The 23,818-nt window shown below is 40.8% G+C and overlaps 2 protein-coding genes across 2 annotated transcripts in view; both read left to right on the top strand.

The window, feature by feature from the left end:
• srrm3 (serine/arginine repetitive matrix 3) overlaps positions 1-17,667 on the top strand; it is a 45,336-nt gene extending 27,669 nt beyond the window's left edge. Inside the window, exons 4-14 of the mRNA XM_087807036.1 lie at positions 1,582-1,677; positions 1,796-1,876; positions 2,097-2,165; positions 3,864-3,899; positions 4,920-4,970; positions 5,286-5,393; positions 6,610-6,772; positions 12,803-13,044; positions 13,841-14,089; positions 14,159-14,290; positions 16,371-17,667. Coding sequence (XP_087663162.1) covers positions 1,582-1,677; positions 1,796-1,876; positions 2,097-2,165; positions 3,864-3,899; positions 4,920-4,970; positions 5,286-5,393; positions 6,610-6,772; positions 12,803-13,044; positions 13,841-14,089; positions 14,159-14,290; positions 16,371-16,596 — 1,453 coding nt within the window. The 3' untranslated portion in view covers positions 16,597-17,667. The remainder of the gene's footprint in view (positions 1-1,581; positions 1,678-1,795; positions 1,877-2,096; positions 2,166-3,863; positions 3,900-4,919; positions 4,971-5,285; positions 5,394-6,609; positions 6,773-12,802; positions 13,045-13,840; positions 14,090-14,158; positions 14,291-16,370) is intronic.
• A 1,670-nt stretch (positions 17,668-19,337) lies between these two features.
• hspb1 (heat shock protein family B (small) member 1) lies at positions 19,338-22,107 on the top strand. The gene is made up of 3 exons (XM_087807037.1): positions 19,338-19,800; positions 21,244-21,307; positions 21,713-22,107. The coding sequence occupies exons 1-3, from the start codon at positions 19,413-19,415 to the stop codon at positions 21,867-21,869; spliced, it is 609 nt and encodes a 202-aa protein (XP_087663163.1). The 5' UTR covers positions 19,338-19,412; the 3' UTR covers positions 21,870-22,107.
• Positions 22,108-23,818: the final 1,711 nt, after the last annotated feature.

A 23,818-nucleotide genomic window follows, 5' to 3' on the forward strand; every position in this document is an offset into this window, starting at 1 on the left:
AACAGATATGTCTCTTTTTGTTGGTTTTCTTCTCTCGACTTCTCTTAACAATTGTTTCGAAATTTTCTCATCGCCTTACGGCTCCCTTTTCTCTGTTGCTTTGACCTTCTGGTCTAACGTCCTACTTTTCCATAGAAACTAGTACATTATTTTTAGGCAAGTTAAAGTTAATCAAAGGTTTCAGGATTTGTAAATGTCAGGTTTAAGTCAGCAATTCTCTTCAAGGGTTTTATCTGCAGTGTATCCGCTCGACGTCGACACTATATTCAGGACCACTACACATGAGCACGAAATTACAATATCTGTGTGTGTAACTTACAACTGAAACAGCGCTGAGATCCACCCACGTTGATGGTGAGCGGGGTGGATTCAGATGCCGCAGAAGAAGGATTGAGACATATATACTCTCACATCGCGTGTGCGGCTGATCGGGCTCGATCAATGCGGGCCTGACCTCGGCTTTACATCGACATTCAATATCTGGAGATTGCTTCTCCACTCCGAAGTAACGTATTTCATTTCAATAACCGTCGGGTGCAGATTTAAAGTGCTGATGCATCCGCTGCTTTTAGATAATCGATGATCCCTCCACGATGAGGGGTGATCAATCCAGCCACCAGCTAGCTTCTCCTGCAATAACAAACTTCCAAGCAGAGACATTTATTGGAGCTTCAGATGGCGACAATATGAATGTGCTGCGGTGGGCACTAAAGCAACAAGCACAGACACTCTTACTCATCTCCCTGAGAGGGGAACTACATCATCTGACAGCCGACTGCGACGTACCGGGGACGACATCATGTGAAGCTTTTATGCACGGACAGAGTTTTAACAGCTTTATTTCATACATATTTCACATTCCTTTGTTTACGTATTATTAACTCTCTGTACCCCTGCATGCGAAAGACATCAGTGCTAGAGTTGTTTGTTAATCTTTATGTAGCGCTTCTTGGAGGGAAGCTTGGTAAGAGCTACTCTCAGCATTAAAGAAAGAAAAATGTTTAGTATAAGCTTAAGTCGATTCTGTCAGTGGTGAAGAAAGAGCTAAGCTAAGAGACTCCATAGATGATCCTGCACACACTGGATAGTGACTGAAAGGAGAACATGTGGAACGCTAAGTCACGTTGAAGAGGCTAAGAGTAGAATCAATGAGCCTCCTTATGTCTCCTTGACGCCTCCCTGGACTGCCGGTCTGGTGTTCCCTGTAATGCAGAGATCACCCCCCTTTTTTTGCGCAATCGGCTGGTTTGATGTTGGGTTCATTTACACGGACTGGCCTCGAGATAAAAAACAAAAATTAAATGCCAAGACCTGCATAAAACCAAACGCTGAATCAACAGAAGCCCCATGCTGGTTTCTCCGCAACAAGATGGTCCCATATAGATTATGTGTTTTACTCATTTTCACTACTTTGAGTAAACTTGACCAAAATAGCAGCTGTCAAGAGTCACATGCTACTATAACCTTTTAGAAAATCATATCTTTTTTCAAAATAAAACACATTTAAGGCAGTAATAATAGACGTAAAGAAATGAATAATTGATTTGCTCTTGCTCTAACATGCTCTCTTTACCTCTGCAGGGTGAACAACGTGCACTATCAGACTGACGAGTACGAAGACAACTCGGGACTGGTCCGATATGAAGATGGAGAGTATGACTACCAGAGTGACACCAGGTCAACCAAGTCTACGTATTTACACTGTAGAATCAGACTCCTACATATAAAAATATAGAAGATGTACCGTCTGCTGTAAAAAAAACCTTGAATCATTTTCTTTTTCTTGAAAATTCAGGATGCGTAAGAAATCAAGCAGCTCTCCTTCGCCTCGTCCGAAGAAGAAAAAGAAGAAAAGATCTGGCCACAGAAGAAGTCGGTTAGTACAAATGGATTTCAATGACTTTCTTTGTGTTTGGGGTCGTGAAGACGGTTATTCAAAGTGATGAATCATCAGAAGAGGGAAGAAACATGCCTTTTGAAATGATTAGCCTTTTATATATGAAATAAAATGAACTTGGATCACTGCCTTTCTTTTGTGACTCATGGATCAGAGCGTTCGTTCACCTCAACCTGAATAGAAACCTGTGTTTCCACAGCTTTGGCAGCTCCTCACCCACTCGGAGGGAGAAGAAGAAAAAGAGTGGGAAGAAACACAAGCGTGACAGGTAAACATGTCACCTGTGATATTTCAAGTGAAGAAACGTAGTCGGACAATGGAATTGAAGAAAGCTGATTCATTTGTAAAAGAGAGGACACAGAAGAGGAAAGGATGAGAGAGAAAAGAGACTGAAGGACAAGTTGATCAACGGATTGTTCCGTGAGGACGACTGTAATAAATCCACTCTTTCTCTGTGTCGCTCTAATAACTTACAACAGGAGGGGCACAAGAAAAATGAGGCACTCCCCAAATTGTAGTGCGGCGGCTGCACACTGCACCGCTCTTGTTTCCCATCTCTCATCCATCCTGCGAGTCCCTCTTGTCCTCTCCTCCTCGTCCCCCTCCAACCAACATGCACCTCTGCATTGCAGGTCCTGTGCATCCATGAATTATGTATCGTCGAGGCAAAGAGTGAACACATGAATGGTTAGCGGGGAGGTTGCAACAAAACTACCAGAGACACTCCTTAAAGACTCGTGCATGTTTACAATACTCTCTGGTCACCAGTCAACTGCGCTGATGTAGAAAGTGCTTCCAGTCTCAGCCGTATACATTCTCCTGTGACAGCTTTATTACTGCTCTTCTGTGAGCCACGGTGAATCAACACTCGCCTCTCACTGTAGGTGTGTTTAACAGCAGGGGAGATGTGGGAGTACTCTGGAAAGTATAAAGAAACACTCTCGCAAGCCAATCAGACTCATCTCCATGGAAACTGCAGTGAGGGGCCAAAGTTACAGCGAGGTGTCTCTTCATGACTGGTGACGACGGCGAAGCATTTCATTGTCGTGGCCAGTGTGTGGGAGAAGAACTACTTCTTGATCGTCCATTACAATGTATACATCAATCAATAGAATCAATGACAAGCTCATTCAATTCAAGTAGTCAATGAACAGCATTTTTTTCCAGGGTTCAGACACACCAAAACATTTAGTTTAATTTAATCTTCACACGGATCATCACAGACCGTTTCATCATTTACGCAATTTTATATTTATTTTGTTTCTATCCAGTATTTTCAATACCTGTAGCTAATCAGAACCTTCAGCCACTGTCAGTGCAACTTAACAGCAGCTGTCAGTCAAATATAAGAGCTGAGCTACAAAGTTCAAGACCTGTTCAGAATCCTTTTTTTTCAACCTCATCTCCTGTGTTTTACATATTATTTTGTGATATTATTTTACTAAAATGTTACTTTAGAGTAACCTTGTGTTCAATGAATCTGACAACCAAGTGTCTTATAAGTTTAGTTTATTAATAAAAAAGAGTCATTCTCATTTTATTCTCATGTTGTACAGTTTACAGCTAGAACCAGGTGCAATATTAATATGTAGCTCTTGTAGAAAATAAAAACTTGTTCTTCAGCAAAAATATTTGATGTTTATCTTAAAGTCTTCTTAGCTTAACACTGGCTTTAGATCAAGTGTGGAGTTTAACCCTCTACTGTACTGTTAGATATTTTAGCTAATTACTGCCAACTGATCACTGATATCTAGCTTGTAGATTTGCCTTGGATCTTCTTGATCAGGTTTATATGAACCTCATGAATTATGTTGGTTTGTTTCCTTAAACCTTAGTCTTTTGAAATGAGCAGATCCACGTTTTCTATAAAATAGCACCTTAAAGAAGTACGGTTACGTTCCTTTACATTCCCAAATAACAATCAATTTAGATGGAACTTCTCATTGTCTTGTTTTCACTTCTGCAGATCCACGTCAGGCTCCAGGAAAAAAAGGAGATATAGGTGCGTCATATGTAAACTGTATGTGTGAGAGTGAGATACTGAACAAGAGAATCAAAAACTATGAAGAGCGTTGACTGCTTTAATTGCTGTTGCAGTACATTATGGGCGAATGGATGAGTTAATTGTATTTTTAACATGTATAACATATTTAACAATTTGTACATACAAATAGTTTGTAGCAAAATATGGCCAATCAGATATCCATAGAAATACAATATATACATATAATAAACATCCATATCAATCCATATTCAATTCAATTCAATTCAATTTTTTTTAAAGTGTCTTATCATAACAAAGTTATCTCAAGACACTATACAGTTGAAATAAGAATATAGTTGATTAAGGAAAAATAGATCCCAGCAATTCAACAAAGAGCAAGAAACAAAACACTGTACAGTGAGCTGTACAGTGAGCTATGGCGAGGAAAAACTTCCTTTTAGAAGGCAGAAACCTCGAGCGGAACCAGACTCATTGTTGACGGCCTGCCGCTTTGACCGGCTGGGAGGAAGGATGGGGGGGTAGACAGATGGATAAGGAGAGGAGTGAGGGAAATTATAGTGAGTGAGAAAAAAAAAAAAAAAAAAAAGAGGAGTGTAGGAGAGTCCATGGAGGTGCTGGAGAGAACTCGGGATCTGATGACGTGGTGAAGATCCTGGATCAGCAGCAGCTCTGGGGGTGGAGCCCTGGGGCTCCGGGAGAGAAATAAAAACTATTAAACTTATTTACACTACATATATATATATATATATATATATATATATATATATATATATATATATATATATATAAACATATCATTGTAAAAATTGAAATATATTACATATAAAGAGAGAAAGTCATTTATAAGTAGCACAATTTTACATAATATTACCTGATATAGTTTAGTTTAAATGTATTCATTTACTAAGCAAATATATACATATAAGTAAACAGTATATACATATACATAACCTGATGACGTCATGTTGCCTGCTATATATCATTACTTATAATAATTCATCTTGTTCTTAATTACAGATCAGGAAGCCCTAAGAACAAACACAAAGACAAGAACAAACAGAAAAAGAGGTAAGACTCACAAAAACATGTCCGTTGTTCTAAACTTAATATGTTTTCTACTGTCTTGTTTCGTTCGCCTCACTGGAACATTTTAATGCTAGCATGGCAGGAAACATAGGTTCAGCTCATGAATTTATATTGATGTGTCGAAGCCATCATGTCACCTGCATTGAATGCTAAACCTAGAACGTTTGCTGTGTAACATCAACACCGCTAACTGCTCTCGCAGGCTCATCAGAATTTACATTGAAACCCTCCCCTGTTTTACATACCGCACAAGATGGCTGTCATGTGTGACTTTGTGTACGTTCACGTTATCTTCAGGTCCCCGGGTGAGACTGCCAGTCAGAGCTCCCAGCGTCAAGGCAGCTGCTGCAGCTCCAGGAGTGCATCTCTGTCTTCGACTCGAAGCAACTCCAAATCCCCAACCAGGTAGAAAAATGTTTACAGCATAGTTTTTCCCTCAAATGATACTTTTGCTCTGCTGCATATTGAGCCACATCCCTGGTGGATGTTTCTCCTCGCTCTCATTAAGTTTCAGGCCTCAGGGGGACAAAATAGAAGACAAAGCAGATTTATTACAATCTCCACTAAAGAAAATGAGATCTCCTCCAGATGTTATTCTTATTCTGTGCTTTCTGTAGGGCTACTACTGCCACCTACTGCCTCAGTATGAGATCATTGCTATTGATCATTGTGTTATCTCAGGGTCAAGGTGACGCGGAGGCCAGAAAACAAATGTGTTTGTGGTATCCCTTGTGTTGCTACAGGGTCAAGGTGAACGACCTCCCTTACAGAAATGGAGGTCGTTCACAAATTTGTTTTAGGGCCTCCGGGTCACCTTGACCCTGAGATAACACAAGGGTTGAATGAATTATTTAAATAAAACACTGGTAAGGCAATAACATGATTAAAGAAAGCGTTTACTCTTTATTATTTATTTGATATTATTATCCGGGTCAAGGCACCAAGTTATGGGGATTTTATGTTCCGATGAACCGACCCCTCCCCAGTCTCGTACGTGGTTGTGGAATGAAGGACAGACACATGGATGAGTTCAAGAAAAATGCTCGTTTAGTGAATTATGCAAAAGTCAGAGACAAACTTACGTTAACACGGGCGCTAGCAAGCAGATAGATCTATCGCAGACGTCTTCGAATGCCAGAACGCAAAGATCTCACAAAATGGTGGATCTTTATAGTAGAATATTCAGGTTAACGCCTCTAGTCAATTGTACATGTAGGATTGGTCAGTAACTGTAAACACTTGATTCTAGGATGGCCGGTCGCACGTGGTCGTAGTGGAAACTTACCAAAGGTTGTTGTCTTCTACAGAGAGAATCTGTTCCCAGTGACTTGCTGGCCTTTTGTGTCTTTCAGTGTGAGTTCTCAAACAGGTGTCCAGAGACTTGCTGGGAATCTGGGATTGTTTAATCTTTCTGTGTGTGTGCAAGGCTTTGTTTGACCTGGGCCTGTGAGTTGTTACAGTGAGTGAATGCAATGCAAGAAAAGGATTATTTAATATGAATTAAATATGAATGATTATCAGTTAATCAAGTGACTATTTGAAATGTGTGTTAAATCTAGATGATTGATTACAGTAAAGTTGTCATTTCCTTACAATTTATATGATATTTTTTAAACTCTAGGCTGAATTCCAAGCTCATGGTGGACGGCCAGAAGATGACGAGCACTTCGGTTTGTCCTGGCAACAACAGCCCCACAGCCTGGCACAACGGCGACCACCTTCAGCAGACACGCAACGGCAGAGCAAACCGCCTCAACCACGCAGAGGACGAGAACGCACATGATGTATGTAATCTCCTCTCTCTTGCTTCTATACCCCCCCAAATCTTCACCCACCCCAGCGGTCGTCTGCCATGCTCGACTGGTATTTCATGTTGAATAATGTTAACCCGTACGTTGACCTTGATTCAGTTTGAAGAGTGTCACTTGGTTTGGGGGCTTCTTTGACTCCCCTGACTTTTTCCTGTCCAAAGCCTCTGAAAGAAGAAAGGCCAAAACCAAATAATTCCTTCATTCCAAAAGTTGCCTGCTGAATAAGAAAAGGAATTTTAAATGAACTTAGCAAGTGGCAGGTGTGAGTTCAAATATTTGATTCAGGTTCATGTCCATGAATACGTATATACAACCTTCAGGGAGGAAGCAGGAGGGGGTCTTAGGATAGGGTTAGGTCTTAATCACCCTGTGATGTCAGGTCCTGATGTAGCTCAATCTGGGATTCTTCCCGCGACTGACATAGCTAATCACATCACAAAAACGTGTAGAAATCCACGCCTGCCGTGGCTAATGAACCCTGCGAACAAGACGCAGATCAACAATGTAAACGATCCTTCAGACTGAGTCATCCTACAACCAAACACAAGTCAGGAGTGTTTAGATGATAAGCGGGTGACGATCGAGTCAAGAAAACGCACTGTATCGTCTTCCTCTGCGGAGTCAGACTCCTCTGTGTCTAATATTCTGTCAACTAACTCTGGACGTTGCTGCATCCAAACAAGGATCACAGGAGCTACAGTAGTTTGACAGCTGTTGTGTTAAATCCAGAGAGGTTGGTTTTAAAAGTATGTTTTTTGTGGCGTTGGTTTAATTTGGCTTGCATGAGGACTCATCTCTGTGCTTCTTTCATTCATCGCTTCCCTCCCCCACTTTTTTTTTTTTTCTTACAATGGCTACTGACCCGTGAATAAATATTTTTTTGTCTCGTTCATGTATAAAGCTTTCAAAGGTTTGGGAACTGGTAGGTTAACTGGGTATGTGAAACAGTTTCTTCCTGTCGTTTTGTTTCTCTCAAACGCTGCTCAGTGATAGATCCTTGTCTCCTCCAGACACTGCTGGGGGGTCAAACGTGTGCCCCAATAATCTGACCACTTCAGGTTATATCTTGTCTCTAGCGGGAAGTTGTTGTGTCTTTCTTTTAAATTCTGTTTTTAATACTTTTGATGTGCCAATAAAATACATCCTGTTAAAATCAATGAGGTTTAAAACTAAAAAAAATGTTAAAAGCATTTCAATCAGTTAAATGATATATATTTTAAAGGGCAACTAATGTGAAAACCCAAATCTCCTGACTTTCTCACATGTTTCAAATGTTCCTCTCCAAGATGCAGTAAAAAGTCCCTCATCTTTGTAGTTTTTACTTTATAAAAATCCCCCCCCCGTCCAAAATCTTGAGCAAGAGGTTATAGTCCTTTATGACGTAATAATGGCTTCACTCCTCCTCCAGCCAGCTGTAATGACAGCCCGCTTTGATTATACAACAAGTCCCTTGGAGGAGGAGACTACCGGAATTGATGACATGTAGTGACAAACCTCGATGCTTGACCACAGCAGACTAGGCGCCGTTGGGGTAAACAATATTTTAGTGGATGGGGCTTAAGCACATTTTCTAATGTAAATATTTCAGTTCAAACAGACACATACTGATGAGTAGAATAAAGGTCCAAGATCAATTGGCACTTATATCAACACATTAGTTGCCCATTAATTCATATTTCCACAACCATTTTTTGTCACTGTATTTGGGGGATTTCTTAAGGTTTCAGTGACTCTTGAACAAGTGATTTAAGGAACATATTGTATGATATGGTAATATAAGATTCCTTTTCAGTGTTTTATGTGTACTTGTGAATAATGTTGGTAACACAGCATTGATGCAATTTTCCATATTATACTGTAATAATAATCTTATTTTAATTTTGAAAAATTGTCATACATGGTTATTTCATGATACATTTGAACATCATATTTTATAGCTTTTACTTCCCCTAACATACAATGAATGTTTGATTTATTTCCAAATGATTTCCATATCAATTATTCTTATGCCTTATGCTTTTAACAGGATGTATTTCACGGAAATGTGTTTATGATTATCTACTGGTTTAATATGAACATGTGATACATTCGACATATGTGTAATGATAAGGGACGTCTCCTTGTTAATCAATTGTTATTTTGGGTTAAAAAAAAAAAGGAGCTTTAACTTGTCACCCGGCTCTTAGATAGTAGATCTTATGGGGCCCGCCAGGCCATTTTATGTGGACCAGCAGATGAACACATTGGAATCAATACAGATTCATGTTCATGTCGATATAGCAATTTCGAATGTCAGCAACTATAAGGAGCCTTACACCATGTCTGGAGCTGCAACTGAAGGTTTAAATATCCATGTATGTTAGTAAGATATTTGTGTAAATAATGCTACAAACATAGTGGGAAACTCACCTGTTATTAGGACCTTCACCACTGCTATGAAGGAGACAGCAGGCATGACTGAATCGTTTTGGAATGACACGGCATGCGTTGTTAGATGTTTCCGTCCAACCATCACCGCAGTTTGGTTTTGTTGAACCAGAGGACTGGTGCTGCCACCTTCAGGGCGCTTTCCTTCTCTTAACAGGATCAGTTCCACGGTAGATCTTATCCAAGCACGTGCTTAAACAAACCCTCATGCATTTATGAGCGTGCTTGTTCGTCCAAACAGCCGGATTGAAAGCAGCTCCCTCCCCACATTAACAGTTTCAACACAAACAGCTCCCTGAGGCTCCTTCTGTGTTTATGGTGATGAATAAATGAAACAAATGTTGCCTGCAGACAAACCCACCAAAGGGTGGCTTCACAAGGTTTAACCGGGGGTCTCACTCTCTAGTGTAGCAAAACCCGAACCTCCATCCTCCACTCCTCCTCCGCCTCCTCTTCTCACCTGTCCATCCGTGTCATCCGTGACTCATGGATCACTATTGTCGTTCCGGCCTTTTGACTTCCCACATCTCTACACATCTGCTGCATGCCCATCCTCCTTCTCCTCCCTCCCTTTCTTCAACTCTTCATCAATGTTCCACATGATTATGGTTAAAAATCCGCTTACGACGATCCTTTCTCCCAGTTTTGATACAAATATGGCTGCATTTGTACAAGCGAAAAAGACAAAGCAGATCATTAGTCTCTAGATTCATACCCTGTTTGTTAGTTCCTTGATTTTCGTTTAATCCCTTTATTTCTTTTCTTTTGTTCGTGAGTCTCTGGATTAAATATGTAGTTTTGATACTAAAAGAGGTCATTGTCTTTTTCCCATTTCGCTGCGGAGAACATTCCCTTCTCCTTTTTTCTTTCTTTCCTTTTTTTGTTGATATTGCATACGTGTCACTGATTGAAATGGAAGGTAGGTAATGCTTTGCCTACGCACGTGATCTATCTGCAGATGAGAATGTGACAAGCACCCTAGCCTGAGTGACGTCAATGTTTCTCTCTCTTCTCCTTCTTCTTTGCTCTCACTCTTTCTGTCGTTTACCAATGGGTCTTCAAACCAATGAATCATGATTTTACTGGTGAAGATTGGATTACTCAGCGCTCTGGCTTTTTCTATTTCCTCCTTAACTTCATTCCAAAGTCCAGTATCCCGCCTTATCCTCCAGGTCCATCTCTTGTTCCACTTTTTGGTTTCTTCCTGTTTTGAGTAGAATGCATCAATGTTTGTCCAGCATTTCTGTTTGTTGTTGAAATAGTACATCCGTCTTATGATTTCCACCATATTACTTTACACGATTGCTCCTGACAACTCCCATGAGCACCGGTGGTTGTGTGTTACGAGCAGTTGGGTTTCCATTCAGCGTCAGTCAGAGCGGTTGTCGCTCATAGTTGAGACGGCAGATTAGGAAGCAAGAAGCAAGTCAGGGCTGCAGAGCTGGTTTTAAATATAAGAGGATTTTCTAGTGCTTACTTCACTGAAATTTTTTGTTTTTTTACTTCTTTGATAAGCAAAAGAAAGAAGGACAAATTCAACAGCATTCTGACACAATTTTACATTATTATTAGTAGAAGCCACATAATTATGTACAAAAATAAAATAGGGGGAAACTTAGTGAAAAAGATAAGTGTGACTAGACTTAGAGAGTGTGCAAGACAAGTTAAGGTGGAGGAGGCTTACTTGACTTCAGAAAATGCTGCAGATTACTCAAATATGGGGGCACAAAACATCAAAATGTCAAACAGACGCCTTAAAATATGAAGCAGATTGAGATCAGACTGTTTTACTGGCCACTGCTAATGTTTAATACCACTCTCTCTAATGTTAGCATTGAATATATGAGTGAGTTTTTGTGATCTTACAGGATCTTAAACATAATTCTCCCTAAATCCAAGTTTCTTTCCAACTTGTCTGCAACTTCACATCGTACTCATCTCCAGCAACCATAACTTTTGTGTAATTTGATTGCATGTTATTTGCAGCAAATGTACCGATAGAGTCATACACGCTCTTTTATAGTAATTTTGTTATTCCTTACTATGTTATTCCTCCTCCATAATGCTATTGTACATTCCATGTTAAGTCAAGAAAACCTGTGAAAACTATATAAACTAATGCTATAGTGCCTTACACCTCTGCTAGTCCACAACTGTAAAATATATGAATTCACCTTAAATACACTATACACATGAAGAAAAAAAACAGTATTAGTCACAATCGTACCACAATGTTGACATTTTGTGGCCACAAAGCTAAGTTTACTGACCATTGGCTCTACTTTCAAGTTCAAATGTTGGATTGTCTCCTTCCTGTAATGTTTTGATATTCAGAAAAATATATTATTTAAAAATAAATGTCATTATTTATCTAAAATGTAGGATTTAACATGTAGACTAAACTAGAAACAGAAGTGGATTATGTTTTGTTTGTTTTAAACATTTAATTGTATTATTTTGGAGGGATTTTCCAGATATATTTGAATATTCTAACATTAAATTATGACTGGGTAGTGGTTTTAGCGCCTCCATATTTCATCAGGAAAACTCCAGAGAACATGTATGAATGTTTGAGACCCGAACACGCGACTGTGATGCGTACAAAGTGGCACAAACAGCTAACAGAGCTGAGCTAGCTGGTCTGAAGCTGCTAAGAAACCACAGCAAGAGAGGAACGGTAAACAAGCTTTGTTCAAGTCTAGGCCGAGAGGACGGACTCTGTGTGTGAGGCCTGCCCTGCACATTGTGGTTTTCCTCTTTTGAGTTCTTTTCCATGAATTTCCATGCACTGTCTCATGAGTCACTGGCAGGGAAGGGTTTTGTGTCTTTTTCTCTTGCATTTTGTGAATCTAATGATGCACTTATGTTGCCCCACTTTTCCCTTTTCTTCATACCTTACCTACTAAAGGAGGGAATACCACTTTATTGGTAAGTGGATGTTAACCAGTAGGGAGTTAATGAAGAGTAACTATTTGACAAAAACAAAGGGTTGCTGTTCACATCTCAGCAAATGTCTTCAGGACCAAACTAAATAAATCCTGACAGAGAAAATTCAGTAGCAGACGATTTGTTTTCTGATTCGATTGATTCAATAATTGTGATCTTTATTTTGTTCCTTCCATTTCTGTGATGTTCTGTCAAGTTGTCTTCTCTTTCTGTTCTCTTTTGTTTCTTTGAATCATTACTAAAATAAAAAATAAAGAAGTCCTCTTTTTCTTCTCTTCACAGTCTGTAGCTCTGTACTTTCTGCCTCTGCTCTAAACTGATTTCGTTTACACTTTTGTTGTCTATTCCCTTCTTCCTCCTCCTGGTTTTATTTCTTTCTTTCTTTTTTCTTGGTTTGTTTTTGCGACTCTGATTTCTTCAACTCATTATGGTTTTGCATGCCAAGTATTGCATGTGCTGCACCATAGAGGACTATCTATAAGCCATATGGAGAGAACTTAGATCTTTTTCTTTTGATGTTGACCTTCTTTTGGCACCGTAGCGCTCCATCGTCAGCTGGAAAACCTTCTCACACTCTCTTGTCCTGTTTCTTTTTTTTCTTTCTTTTCCTTGCTCATGGTTTCTCCGCAGAAGCTCCGTGTGCTGACAGCTAGCTCTGCAGGCGTTCACGCTGATCTGCTGAAAGAACACAAGCACCAAGGCGTCTCAAGCCAACCGGGACAGATGTGCGCGGTAAAGGATGCGATAGGGGTCGGGGGTCAAGCGTCGACGGGCAGATCGGGCCAGAAAGGACTAAATAAGAGCTCCCCCGCTCACAGCAGCGACTCCAACCACTCGCAGCACAACCATGTCTCCAGAGGACGCAAGAGAAAGTATGTGCGCCACGTTTACAAAACTATTTCAACCAAACTTCAATATCTCATTCGTTAAATCGTTTAAAAGATAAACTGACTCAACACCGCCATCTGGTGGCAGAACCTAGAAAAATAGCTAAAGGGACTATATATAAGATAATCTAAGTGCAGGCGACCATTAAGGAATAAACTGAATTCAGAGTCTGTGTGGTCGATTTAAAAACAATTTCTAACGTGACAGGAAGCCAGTGCTGAGACTATGAGAGGTTTTCATTTGAAAGGAAGGACAAGAAAAAAAAAGGAGGAGATCAGAAATGTGGAGGAGTTTGGAGACAAAATTAGGACAGCAGTTCTGGACACATCAGGAGGTGAGACAGGTGATGGAGATGGAGATGGAGAGGCCAGGTAAAGGGAGATGAATGACGAAGTTGTTGCTCTTGTAGAGAAAACATAAACTTCTATTTATAGTTTTTTGGTTAATATTAACGGTTGGTTGACTAATGCTGTCGATTTCTTATCTCTGGCCATATTGAACATTCTGTATTCTTGGTCCATCTTTTAAAAAAATTCCACAACGAGTCAGTTTCTGAAGGAGTTTGTCGTAAAAGAAGCAGCCACCACAGGACTTTGTCTCCCAGGAGGACTACACCAGCCTCATTCTAAGTTATATTTGTGGTCTGCTGTGACACAGTGCTCTCTTTTCCACGTGTCTTTGTGGTGGATCAAGTGAAAAAGCACTTGAATCTCACCTCTCTGTGTCTCTGATCTCAGCATGTACAGTAGATGATTTCTTTACTGTTCTCCATCACTACAGGACAAAAGGTGTCCATTCAAGCCGACGCCACAAGCGCTCCAAGAGAGGACAGGTGCACCACAGGAGCCCGTCCGCCTCTCCGGGCCGTCACTCTCATGCGTCGTCGGGCAGGAAGAAGGAAGACGCTCGCGGCAAGGACAACACTCGACAGCGCAGCAGCTCCTGGAGCAGCGGCCGCTCGTCCTCGGTCTCCAGAGATCGAGGGCCCAGCAAGAACAAATCTCCTCACAACAGACAGAACACCTCCAGGTACCTGCTTCTGCCTCTGCTCTCACTCCTCCTGCCAGATGTCCTGACAGTGTGATCTGTGGTGTCCAGGGACATGGAGAGTCCGAACCGAGGGGACACAGACTCTGAGGGTCGAGCTCGACGACGCTCTCGCAGCTACTCGCCCATTCGTAAGAGGAGGAGAGACTCGCCCAGCTTCATGGAGGCTCGCAGAATCACCAGGTGAACACAAATATACAATATTCAACCTGCATATATGGATTTACAGCATGAATGGGGTGTAGTTACAGGAACCTTCCAACAGGGGGCAATGTAATTAAAATCACACAGAAAGTATAACTATTCTTATTAATAATATTACTACTACTACAACTACGTCTATCAGTCAACATAACCAAAGCTAGCAATGTAACCGAAAAAGTAATACATTATACTTAAAGTCTATGTTAAAGACAGTATGTTCATAAATAAATTATTTAATTTGACATTTATATTTTTTTGTGATCCCATGTAGAACTTTGCAGACATGAGGAATTTCTTTATGTTCTTGGTAAAAGTGTACATTTTATGTAATGCACCAAATTTCAATTCTCAAGGGTTGGCAATTCAATTCCCTCAGAGCCACATTTTATTGTGTGAATGTTGTGAGGGGTCGTCAAGTTAAAAGAAAGAAGGGATGAATAAAATGAGCTTTAATATGATGGGGGACCACTTAATTCCTTATGGGGTCGCGGGGGCTGGCTCCTATCCCAGGTTCTATGGGCGAGAGGCGAGGGACACCCTGGACACATTACCATTCACACACTCATACCTACGGACAATTTCAAGTTCAAGTTCATTCAAGTTCTCATTGAACCTCTGTATGTTTTTGGACTGTGGAAGGAAATCGGAGTGCCCCGAGTCATTTGATTGCATATTAGAAAATATATACGCAAACATTTTCATATTCAATTATTTTGTAGCTGCCACAAGACAAGCCAATACAAAAGATGTAGTTATGAATTTATCATGAATTTAATATATTTATAATCAAATTCATTTTGCAATATTTAATTACATACATACATTTGATTGATAAATATCAGATAAAATGATTTATTTTGTAGTGTTCACCCAAAAAAATACAGATAAAAGAAAGAAAATATATTTTATTATTAAAACAATGTAAATAATAAAAGAAACATTTATAGATGAACATTTTTATAGTTTTTTTATTCACTCATTATTGGCCAGATTATTATCATTATAAGTACAGACAGAGGAACGCCTGGGCCGTATTTTGTCTATGTCTGCTCTAAACTTTAAGATAGCTTTTTAGTAGGTTTTTACTTTCTTGATGGCGATGAAATGCACACAGGAACCCCAGAAGAGACAGTAAGGGGGAGGCACTCAAACCTTAGCCTTAGTCCATGAGTGTGAGGTAAACGTTCTTGTGTTCATACCTGTGCTTGATGTCCACTCGTTCTACTCTCCACAGAAACATGTTTTGTGTCTCGACACACGTTTGTCATCTCTCACCGCAGCACAACAGGTTCTGATGCCAACACAACTGCAAGATGCTCCACGGTGCCGCAGTCTAGTTACCATGGTAACTGTTGCTGTGCAGGAGGACCCCCCCCCCCAGAGCTCCCCTCCAGAGTAAACCTGGTCTACTCTGCTTCTTCACCTGTTTCCTCGCACCACTCTTAACGCACTAATCATGTTAGCAGGGCTGTGTGACAGCAGGAGGCTCTTTGATTGACATGTTACATATGCAGTAGTTTACAAAGTGATCAAGATTATTTTCTGTCATCGTCATGGCAACTATGACAAAACATGCTATTGGGACAACACACATTTTTATTTTTCAAAACAAAACCAAATATTATAATATTAAACTAAATATTGGTGGTATTTACTTAATATTCAAGGATTATATTCACTTAAGTTTGTTGATTTTTTTAAATTCTTTTTTAAATTATAATATGGTCTGGGAGCAGATTTTGTATTATTGTAGAAAGGCAACATTAACATGTCAAACATGTCACGCAGCCTTGGTCTGAACTAATCCGACAGTGTCACGTCTGCACTGTCGATGAGTGTCACTGAGATGCTACTGGTGCTAACAGCTCCTTGCTTTGCAGGAAACTAACAAGTTGCTTGGTGTGTGTTCATGGTAACCCAGCTCTCTTCTAACACACACACTCTTTCAGATCCTGAGCCAAATAACTCTGATTAATCGCCATTTTTATCTCCGCTTACTTAAACCAGTCTTTCCAAACTTCCCTCGCTCTCGTCGCTGACTTCCTCTTCTGCTCCTCAGCGCCCGGAAGCGTCCGATCCCCTACTACAGGCCCAGTCCCTCGTCCTCCAGCTACGACAGCAGCGAGTCCCGGTCCAGCCGCAGCCGCAGCTACAGCAGCCGCAGTCGCAGCAGGAGTCGCAGCTGGAGCCGCAGCGGCAGCCAGAGCTGGAGCCGCAGCCGGAGTCGCTCCAGGAGTCGCCACAGCTACTCCAGCCGCAGCAGCTACGACAGTCCGGGATTCTGACCTTCGACCCTGTGTCTGTGAAGGACTGCCGAGGCAGCGCTGGGCGTGGACCAGAACCTCCTCCAAACCCAGAGCCAGGGAACAAAGAGGAGCATGTTTGATATCACTACTCATGTCCATACATACATATACAAGGTATTCAAAGAAGTGGGTCATTCCAGTCGAGCCCTAAAGAACAAACAGTTTGTTAGCACTTTCTTTCTCTTCTTCCACTAAACAACCAAAAAATGCGATGACGAAGAAGAAGTATGGAACATGAGGGACTTGTGTATGGAAGCACAGAGATCAAAAGGCAGAAGGAACAAACGATGAAACAGACAGAAGGACTTTTCTCCAGACATGCACTCTCTTCTGTTCTGACTCTGCAAACTATGCACTGTATATTTCTTGTAGTTTATCAGCATGACGTGTCAGGATGGACTTGCTGCTCGTGAAAGCTGAGATGCATTCAGTGACGTGTGTGCATCAATATTTATTGGAGCGGCGGAGGATCCCGCTCTGCTGTACCGCAAAAACTCTCTGCAAAAGTCCCCATGCACACGTTTGTGTCGGTCGTTATTTATTTATTTATTTATTTATTCAGTTATTTATTGTCTAACTTATTGGAATCATGTTGCTGCCAAGTGGTCCTCTCCCACTTCCTGTTCTGACAAGAAACTGTCACAAAGTATTTGAACTAAAACAAGAAACACAAAGGAAAAGTCAAGTATTTATAAAATAAGTTCTAAAGAACTGAAAATGTTTTTCCTTTTATCGAGAAATCATTCTTTAGATTAATTTACCAGTTTGATTAATCTGCTTCCACCCAACTGTTACTAATAACCAGTACGTTTTTCAAATATGTTTCATGCTTCAGTTATGAGTTTGTTTGATCAACATCCTGGAATATCTCCAGTAGAACAACTAACATTTACACAGCGATGACATCCACGCTGACGTATCAGCGTCAGTCTTCCTGCTCTACCGTCTCACATCTGTACCGGACCACCCGGGGATCCTTGGATTCTAACACTCAACCTTTGTAGTGTACAGTAGAGTTATTCCTGACAAATAAACTGATGAAATCTCTGATCCCCTTTTCTTTATTTTCTCCACAAGCACTTTGAGCATTGATAGCGCTCCATAGCTACTCTTTGAGACTCTTTCAACATTTTCAACAGGCCATGGAGTGTCAACGTGAACTTTTTTAGCTCAGTGTGTTTTTCCGGAACTGCCAGGAAGAGAAAATGGGATTCTGATGTTATGTGACATTTTCTACTAAAAATTTCCTTAGATCCTCCTCCTGTTAGTTTCTAACAATATACTCAGTTGTTAGTTATAAAGACAGGAAACAACCATTATTTTCTACATTTAAAAAAGGTTTATTTATTTACTTTTCTATGATCAGATTAAATATATTTATATATAATTAAAATGTAGTTTGGATTATCCAATAACAATATAATATAAAGACCATCATATTAAGACTCTGAAACTGAAACTCTGGTGATTGCTCCTGATGATAAGGTTCCAGGGTTGAGCCAGTACTTGGGTAACTTAAGTCAGTCTGTCAAACTGAGCCTGAGAAACCTGGGTGTTGTATTTGATAAATACATGTCTCTAGTTCAACACTGCAGAAAACTGACCAGAAACTGTTTCTTTCAACTGAGAAAAATCTCTAAACTAAGACAAGAATTCTGACCTGCTCAAGTAGAAGAACTCACATTTCTCCGATCCTTAAAACTCTTCACTGGCTTCCCATTTCTTTCAGGATCAACTTTAAAATTCTGGTTCTTACTTTCAGATCTATTCATGGTCAGACTCCTCCTTAAATCACTGATCTGATCCAGCCTTACACCCCAGCTAGGGCTCTGAGGTCTGTGGATCAGGTCAGATCAGAATCTACCGATGGTTCCTCGCACACGGTTCAGGACCAGAGGAGAGAAATCCTTCCAGGCTGTTGCTCCTAAGCTTTGGAACGATCTTCCTCTCTCTTTGCGCTTGATGGAGTCTACTGACTCCTTTAAGAAACATCTTAAGACGTTTTTATTTGTTTAGGCTTTTCCTTGATTTTCTGGAACTCCTGTTGTGTTATCAGTTTTATCTTGATCTTTTAAGTATATACTTTATTGAATATTGTTTTGATTGTTTAAGCGCTTTGTGACCCTGGTCTGGAAAAGCGCTATACAATTAAAAATGACTTACTTACTTACTTACTCTTGTTACGGTCACACACAGGACGGTTGTATTTGCTGACCTCTGACCTGTGACCAAACATATCAGATCGGTCAGGTATTATTCTGAGTGAGTGGACGATGGGTCACGTCATGCCTGGATTCTGTAACTGGATTGGAATTCTGTGACACAAGAGGGTCGATCTGAGCCAAGAAATATTCTGGACACATGAGCACTAACTTAACGGTAACACAGGAGACGGTTGGAGGAGATCCCAGCTGTCGCTTCAGTCGACGCTTGTGTTGTAAACTGTAATAAAGTTGTGTTTCCAGCAATAGATCCGACATGAGTGACCTCCAGTGGTTACACACGCGTGTAGAGAAGTGTCATGACTGAGTTCATTCCCAGCAGCAACTCTAGACCGTTCTGGAAGTAGAGGACTCAGGAGGGGAGGGGATCTGGACACCATCCAGCTGTCAGTAGGGAGGGTCCAGCTTTTAGATTCCAGTGGAGTGTCTGGTCGGCTGTGAATAGAAATTCTGGTTCATTCTAAGTGTGGGGAGGGGGGCGCCGAGAGGAGGACCTGTGGACGGGTATATAAGAGGGTCTGAAGGGGACACTTCAAGAGAACCTGCAGTTCTTCCCCTCACAACACAGCAGCCATGGAAAGACGCATCCCCTTCACCATGCTCCGCACCCCCAGCTGGGACCCTTTCCGGGACTGGCCCCAGAGCCGCATCTTCGACCAGGCCTTTGGAATGCCGGCTCTGCTTGAGGACTTCCCGCCGATGCCGACCACGCACTGGCCCGGATACATCCGACCCTCTATGATGGCGCCGGAGCTGAACATGATGATGCCCCACGCCCCGGTGGTGTACCCCACCAACCTGCTGGCCCAGCAGCAAGCCCGGGCTCTGTCCCGCCAGGTGAGCAGTGGCATGTCGGAGATCAAGCAGACCCCGGAGGGCTGGAAGGTGTCCCTCGACGTGAACCAGTTCTCGCCTGAAGAGCTGGTGGTCAAGACCAAAGACGGAGTTGTGGAGATCACAGGTGGGTTTCAGCGTTTGGTACCAAGTTGGTGCTCAGACTCTAAGATTCTTGCACAATTACTAACTTGACTTTACTTTACTTTACTGGACATTAATAGTCGCAGGCTGGTTTTAGTTCGACCACATTCTCTAAAAGTATTATCTGCTGATTCAGCAAAGAAAAAAACAAACTTATTCAGAGTTTGTTCGAGTTTATTGTTGAGTTCTGGACCTGTTTAGTGTCACTGCTGATATCTGGGAGGAAAAACACTCTCAGAACCAGAGATAAGAACTCCAGAACCTCCTCTGCAGGGTCATGCATGAGCCATTCCAGCACGGTTACATAACCTTGAGAACAATAGATCAACACTGGGCGGGTGGAGGGAGTTTCCTTAGTCGTCCTCTGGATCTTTCCATCGTCACTAGATCTCCACGCAAGGTCTTCAAAAGATTCTACCTGGTCAGCATGGCGGCTGTGAGAGATTTAGCGCAGACTGTCTTAGTTTGCTTAAACTATATCTGCTAATGCTAACATACACACCAAAACTGACTTATTTTGCATTCGTGTACATCAAAATGTAAATATCAAAAACGTATTCAAATGACAACTGTACTGACAAACTCTCTGATCCCCCATTTTGAACTTACACTGTAGACTTGTAACTGTAGACCCTTGAATATTGACAGATTTGTTTGGAGTCACTTTGAACAGGAACCCAGATGTAAGCTAGCGGCGGGAAAAATGTGCTAATGCAGCTAACATACAGCGTGTTTAGTAGTGCTACCTCCGTAGTTCGATATTGAAAAAACACATGAGCAAACATAGAACTCAATTTGTGTAAGTCGTCTGTTTAGTTTGTCAATTATCTTAGCTTAGCTTATCTTAAACGTAGGCATCAGATTTTGACTAGCAAGTATTTTGCTAACAACGTAACTGAACAAGTTAATTGATCCACTTCTGGTCTGTTGATATAAAAGCAGTCAAATGTAAATGTTGATGTGATCGTTGTCTACATTGATTCTGCTGTTGCCACAACAAACACGAGCAGAGTGGCAGCAGACATGATGACAGCTGAGTAAATGTGGAAACATACGTGACGTTCAGGATTAAAATAGCAGCACAAAAGGAAGCCGGCACACTCCGAATACCTCTGACGCCCGGTCACTATTTGAGTCACAGCTGGGGTCACAGATTGCATGTAATGGATATCAGGGGTTCAATAGATCAACGGTTGAGATGAATGATACGCTCACTCACCATTTGAGCTACTTCCAGCAATAACTTATTTATTTTTAGTTAAAATAGAGAATTAAAAACAACAATATAACTCGGAGTCAATAACCATAACTAACATGTAAATATTGTTCTATACTGTGTAGCCTAAGTATATGTTTTTTTAATGATCAGAATAATGAAGGACGAGTGACCGTATATTAAAATAACTTTTCACATTTAATGTTCCAGGTAAACATGAGGAGAGGAAGGACGAGCACGGGTTCGTGTCCAGGTGCTTCACCAGGAAATACACGTATGTGACACAAACTATTTTTTTTTTCAGTTTGCTCCTGGTGTAGATATTAAGTAAAAGTTAGAGTCACACTAAAAGTCTATTGGTTTCTGTGGTTCTGGGTCAGACATGAAGCTTTTGCACTGGGGTTGTAAAGTCCTCTGCTGCCCTCTAGAGGCCAACATAAACTGTGGAAAAGTCAATGTAAGAAAATAGATCATTCAAAGCAGCGAGGAAAAAAAAGATCAAATGACATATTATCTAAAAATAAACAAGGCAAACTTTGACATTAGCAATAGAACTATAAAAGAAACGATGCAAAATAAGTCGTTCATGTTTATCGTTCATGTTTAAAATGCGACCAAGAGGGTCACTTTAGGGCCTGAGGTCAAGTTTACCCTAACGTTGTGCTGTTCTCTCCTCTAGACTTCCATCAGGGGTCAACATCGAGAAGGTGTCCTCGTCTCTGTCTCCTGAGGGCTTCCTGACCGTGGAGGCTCCTCTGCTCAAACCGGCCATCGAGGCAGCAGAAACCACAATACCTGTCACCGTGGAGAAGAAGGGTGACGTGGTGAAGAAGTAGAAAACCATCTCTCTATGTATTTTTGTAAACTTGTTGTTGCCCTTTTCTTCACTGCGTCTCTACATGTCCTTCCACCTCCATGATCGCTCAGGCGTGAAGCTTGAAGATGTTGTCCTGCTGTTGTTGTGTTGAATTATTAAACTGAAATATTCATAGTACGATCGCACCGAGATGTTCTGAAAGTAGCATCGCTACCATGAAACAAGATACACGTTTCAAACTGTCAATAAAATATTACTCGGCACTTCCTGTCTGTGTGTCATCTGCAGGCCTGAACTAGAATGCTAAAGATTATTTACAATGTTTCATGCTAGCTGGCGTCCTTTAAGTTAACGCTGCCATTAGCCACTAGCATATCTTGTGTAGCGACCTTCTTTATTATACCTTTTTTTAACTCATCTGTGGCCATCTTGTATTGAAGCCTGTAAAAAAAGAAGTATATTTTAACTTTGTTTGAACATACATTTTTTACCTATAACTCTTAAAAAGAACGGATTACTCTGAAAATAATCCCAACCCTGAGTCAACACAAGGGTAACTAGATAAAGAGTTTTGGTTTTTTAGTTTCCATGGTGACAGCAAAAAACTCAATTAATATCCAATATCAAAAAACGTGCCTCTTAAGGTAACAATAATAGTAATTTATTAAAGCTTCATAACACAGAGTTTCCAAATAATTCACTGAAAAATCTGTGTCACTGGTGAGTCACAGAATGTCTTTGTTTAATGTGTTTTCTCCATCACAAATTATGAATCAAATGTTAGGCTGTATGACATGTAGACTCCTCTGGTGAGAGTTGATAAATGAGGGGCATCACAAAAACTCAGATGTGTGTGTCTGCGTGTGTGTGTGTGTGTGTGTGTGTGTGTGTGTGTGTGTGTGTGTGTGTGTGTGTGTGTGTGTGTGTGTGTGTGTGTGGGTGTGTGTGTGTGTGTGTGTGTTTCCAACTTTAAGTGTATCATTCACATCACAGTGCTTTTTTAAGACACAACCTTTCATCATATTAGTCTGGTTTTAAAATCATGTGTCATAAAATCTAATTTGGAAAAATCAGCTTTAATTAAAAATAAAGATTTTTATTTTAAATCATCTGGTAAAAGTTTCCGCTGCTCTCTAAACCAGGGGTCACCAGTGTGGCATCACCAAAAGGAGTGGCCCATGACTTACATTTGCATTTCATACAATCAATAATGTGACCTCATTTATAATCAATTACACTATATATTAGGTTATTTCAGAAGTGTGTGCGTACCAAACTGATGTAGTTCAGAGTGGCAAAAAAGATGACCCTTGCTGTTTGCGTTGTGTTTGCGTTGCGATGGTGTCACATAGTCTTGTGGTTGTGTTGAGATGACATTGCGTATCCAGTCTGTACTGCATTCATCTCTACTGGATGCATGTCTGTTGCGTTTCATTAGCCAAACAGCTAGAAGAGGATCTGAAAATATTTTGGCTATAGTCAAGGTTTCTTTGATCCATGTGATTTACAAATAGTAAAACTCGAAGAAGTAGTGACAAATAACTATTACTTACTGACTAACTTAGTTTACACGCCTCACTCCGCACTATACTTATGGTTACACACTTGTTTAGGAAACTGATTTTTAGCTCAACATTTCTACATAGCATTTCCTGAGTCCACTTGATTGTAACTTGTCGACCAGTTCCTACTAAATCAATCCCAAACTAATGGTGTGTTTCATCAAAATCACCAAAAGAGAGAAATAACTATCCCTCAAAACCCTGAGTGGATCAGGAGTAGGAAATTCTCTTCGTATAATGCTACATATACATGTAGCATACAGGCCAGTTCCACACATGTCTGGTAGAGATTTGCCTGTAGGACACATGTTTAGGAACAAGGTCAGGGTCAGGGACAAAGCATCCCAGCTGCATGTGCTGATCAATCATGGACGTATATTGGAGTGTGTGTGTGTGTGTCAGTGTG

The sequence above is a fragment of the Callionymus lyra genome, chromosome 14 (assembly GCF_982586985.1).
Source record: "Callionymus lyra chromosome 14, fCalLyr1.hap1.1, whole genome shotgun sequence".
NCBI lineage: Eukaryota > Metazoa > Chordata > Actinopteri > Syngnathiformes > Callionymidae > Callionymus > Callionymus lyra.

Coding starts and splice junctions, on each gene's coding strand:
- hspb1 (XM_087807037.1), top strand. CDS start 19,413: ATGGAAAGACGCATCCCCTTCACCATGCTCCGCACCCCCAGCTGGGAC. Junction 19,801..21,243: donor CGGAGTTGTGGAGATCACAG/GTGGGTTTCAGC, acceptor TTAATGTTCCAG/GTAAACATGAGGAGAGGAAG. Junction 21,308..21,712: donor TGCTTCACCAGGAAATACAC/GTATGTGACACA, acceptor TCTCTCCTCTAG/ACTTCCATCAGGGGTCAACA.